This window comes from Trachymyrmex cornetzi, unplaced genomic scaffold (assembly GCF_001594075.2).
Source record: "Trachymyrmex cornetzi isolate Tcor2-1 unplaced genomic scaffold, Tcor1.1 scaffold1775, whole genome shotgun sequence".
Classification (NCBI taxonomy): Eukaryota; Metazoa; Arthropoda; class Insecta; order Hymenoptera; family Formicidae; genus Trachymyrmex; species Trachymyrmex cornetzi.
This window is the reverse complement of record NW_017296391.1, coordinates 31,143-35,320: the sequence shown is the minus strand read 5'-3', so window position 1 is coordinate 35,320 and position 4,178 is coordinate 31,143. Positions and strand designations below refer to the sequence as shown.

General features: G+C 31.8%; 1 protein-coding gene across 1 annotated transcript in view; it reads left to right on the top strand.

The window, feature by feature from the left end:
* The first annotated feature begins 1,558 nt into the window (after positions 1-1,558).
* Positions 1,559-4,178, top strand: part of LOC108759274 (sphingomyelin phosphodiesterase) — a 13,015-nt gene continuing 10,395 nt past the window's right edge. Inside the window, exons 1-2 of the mRNA XM_018504629.1 lie at positions 1,559-1,609; positions 2,788-2,894. Of these exons, the coding sequence (XP_018360131.1) occupies positions 2,816-2,894 (79 nt within the window). The 5' untranslated portion in view covers positions 1,559-1,609; positions 2,788-2,815. The remainder of the gene's footprint in view (positions 1,610-2,787; positions 2,895-4,178) is intronic.

The window sequence follows — 4,178 nt, the reverse complement described above, 5'->3', positions numbered from 1 at the left end:
TCTCATAGAGCTCTAAGATTTTTTTCAGAATTTTTTATCAACTTTTTAGTACTGCATTTTCTTATTTTTACCAACATGAAAAAATACGGTATTAAAAAATTCCTAAAAAATTCTTAGAGCTCTATGAGAAGAAAATAAACAATTTTTGTCTCTCGCTGTTTTTCTATAAAGTTGATAATTTTTTGAGAAAAAAATTATTGAAGACTAATATTCAATATTAGTAATTAATAATAATTAATGTTTTTTATTATTTTTAGCAATTAATATCTTGTTAACTATTGCGAAAATTGCAAAATGGTAGGGGACTTTTCAACTCAATTTAGTCCGCTCTACCTGCCCACGAACGTTGCCAGATGAATTACGGGACGCTCTGTGTGTGTACACACGCACGCACGCACGCTCGCATGGATTAATCTTTCCTATTGGTGACGTCACCCGCTCTACCAATAGGAGAGCACAAAACGCCATTAATCCAACCCAGGTTGGTGCAAACCTGACCGGGCCGAAAACGCTATTACTGTCGAAATATATGTATATAGTTTTTGTATTAATTTAAAGCATGCGCAGAGAGAACGAATGTTCCATGTATCTGTCTTACACGCATCTTCATACGTATCTTTCTCTCACACGCATCTTGGACACAATTCTGAATTACAATGCTCCTCCGCTCTACCTGCCCACGAGCGTTGTCGAATGAATTATGGGACACCCTGTATATATACATATGTGTGTATATAAACGCTAGTATTATTTTCTATAAAATCTTAAACATTGGAAAATTAGTTTAGAAAAAGATCAATGATTATACAATGGGTGATGCTCATAGTACCTAAAGATGAACGTAGGTTGGATCTGCATTTAGACAATGCTATCAGTGCAAGCAGAACTAAAGGAATCAAACCAAACCATAAGGAACCAAAAGTAAGAACCAATCGTATTGGAGAATCTTGCAATAATTGCAAAGCTGCTTTCTCAACCGTACTTTAAGTGTCAATGGTTACCACTGAGAACCCATGATCATTACTATTACCCAAAGTTACTATTCGTCAACATGCAGTTATGATTGAGTGTCAATAGTTACTATCTTACCATTGACTCCTAATCATATTTTTTAAGGGATTTCTAAACATTTGAATGCGCGATGTCAATACCAATTAAAGCGAATATTCCGCAATACATTAACTTGTGATTTTTTATTCTTTATTAATATTAAACGTTCTCATGTTAATTTTATTATTGCAATAATAATTAAGAATAGCATATTAAATTTTTGCATGTTTCAAATGACATGTTTAATATTTCTCATGTTATTAATTTAAAAAATGAAATATGTATTTAAATCTTAAATTTGTATTTGTTTTATTATTAACATATTGAACATCGACCAATTTTTATAGGTTAGGTGTACCGCAAGAGCCGAGAGAGAAGCTTATATTTTAAGAATAAAGTAAACCGTCACTGCACACGTTTATTGTATAAGATATCTGAGGGAATGGTGAGAGCATAACACTGCAAACGGCTGAGAGAACAATATTTGCCGGAAATCACGAAAATCCGTGGCACATGGTGTGTGTCGTCGGCTACCGACGAGAGTAGTTGATGTCACACGGTGTGTGTTGCTGGTGCTCACATGTTAATAAATGCATATGAGAAATCCAAGGAATGGAAGAATTACTATTTCGTTACTTCTTCCATTACTTTTTATAATAACAATTTTATAACGTTGCAATTTTTCATAACTGTTATGATACTTAACTAATCGCTAAAAGTGCGCTAAAATTGGGAAAGTCATTTTGAAAAATAACTTAATTACAATAATGTAGGAAGTTAAGCAAATGAGAGTTCGGTGCGGTACTTGATGCACAATCATTGGTTATATGTATATATTTGACTTGCTGTACACTCGAACGACTCTGACGTCGATACAAATCACAGCTGCAATTTTTATCTCGTATAAAATTTTGTAAAATTGACATGGAAACTTGCTTAATTTTGTAATAAAATTGTTATTTCACGTTCTTGTTCTTCAGGCATCTGTTTTCCATTGCAATCATCACCGGTTTTTGACCATGGTGAAATATTTGGAGATATGCAACTGAGTAGGGACTTGTCTGATACGGTGGAAACTTTATTTTTTTCTTCGTTGATCTCGCTGAGGATGACCTGGGATGACCCCGAAACGTTCGAGTGTGCAGCAAGTCAAATATAATTTATATATACATATAACCAATGATTGTACATTAATTACCGCACCGAACTCTCATTTCCCTAACTTCCTACATTATTTTAATTTCGAGAGTCCATAACTAGTAATTCTTATTAACTTACTTACCTCATTACGCGTTTATTTATTAAAAAAAAGTTATTTATGACGAGTAACGAGTAATTTTATCTCGTTACAAATAACGACTAAAAAATGACGAGTTACAAATGACGAGTTAATTTTCATAAGGAGTGACTTTTCCAACTTGTTATGAGCAATGATTAAGTAACTTTCCGACCTGATTTTACTATTACAGTCATAAGAAAATTCATCACCAAAATCGTTATTATAACAGAGTAGCAATAAGGAAAGTAACGGTGTTACACGTAACTTGTTGCTTCTATTTTCTGGGAAAATTTATTTTTTTCAAATTTCTTTATTTTATTTTTCATTAATTCCGCTTTTCTTCGTCCATCTTATATATTTGTAATACAATTAAGAGAAATATATTTCCTTGCATGTAATATTTAAATATATCAATTTTTAATTTTATTTCTATATTTTGTACTTTCTTATGATTGCAGGTACCAATACCAAAGAGTACAAAATAGCATGCCAGATCAAGGCAGAATATTAAGTCGCATCTTTCTATTTTGCGTTTTCCTGACCAATTCGACATGGATTATTGTCGGTATGTGCACTTAAAAAAATTGTTTTATTGAATAAAAAATATATTTGCTTACCTTTATGCGTGTGAAATCTTTATAACAATAGAGTTGTTTCATGGGTAAATATTTACACAAGGTCAATCCGTTCAAAAGTCAATGACCTTGACATATGTTATCAAGGTCATTATCCCGAGTAATATTCAAAAGGTCTTAGCTGTCATTCGTTGTGTATTAATAAATTATTAACAAAAAATGTATTGAACACATCATCGTTTTCCGACATATATGCGTACTTCTACGAAGCAGGAGTCCGAAATTTTGAAGTGTAAATGTACTCACGCGTCAATCCTAACGCACACAAATATCCCAGTAAACAAGAAACATTTTGGAACATTTCAATAACATTGTAGCAATGTTACAATGTTGCTACAATGTTGTTGAAATGTTCCAAAATGTTTCTTGCTTATTGGGACATATAGAGGAAAGCCCCCTATTATGAGATAGGCGCTTAATACGAGATAGAGGCATTCCCGCTAAACTAATAAATGCTATCTATTGGTTTCACTATGAATTTATTATTTTTGGATTAAAAACTATTTAGTGGAAAATTCATTATTATATCATGCCTGTAGTCATTGCAAAAAGGATTTTAGAATTTGGATATCTTCAAGTTTCTATGAGATGAGCTTTTAAATCTTGTTTATTATTTAATAAGTAAATATTTGACAATAAATTCTTCATATAGTGATAGAATAAGATCGTATTAATAGAAAAATACGTGATATGTTGAATTGCTTAATTACAGAAGTTAGATTTGATGATCGTAAAACCGTAAGGCGTGGAAATCGTAATATGAGATACCCAGGGTATTTCTAATATGAAGTAACCTATGGTTCTATGTCATAGTGAAAATTTGCTAAAGTATAAGTGTTATTGTACAATAATAAAAAGGACAATCGGAATAACCATCGAGTGCCTATTTCTGCGATGCTTGATTCCAATTACCTGAAGACGAGTCAGCTAGGTACAATGCGTCGCATACTCATTTTGTATGTGCACTGGCTGTGTTTATTTGTATTTTAGAAACATTAAATAAAGTTTTTTAATTGCAATACTGATGTACTTTGCGTTTTATTATCGATTTCTCGGGACATCTCGTATTAGGAGCACAATTTTTTGACTTTACGATTTGCTCACTTTTTACATTTCTTTAATTTATAAAAAAAACAAAATTTGAATTAGATTTTACATAACATTATCTTCAAACTTACTAAATTCCCTTCAAAATGACCTATTATTTTTTAAAA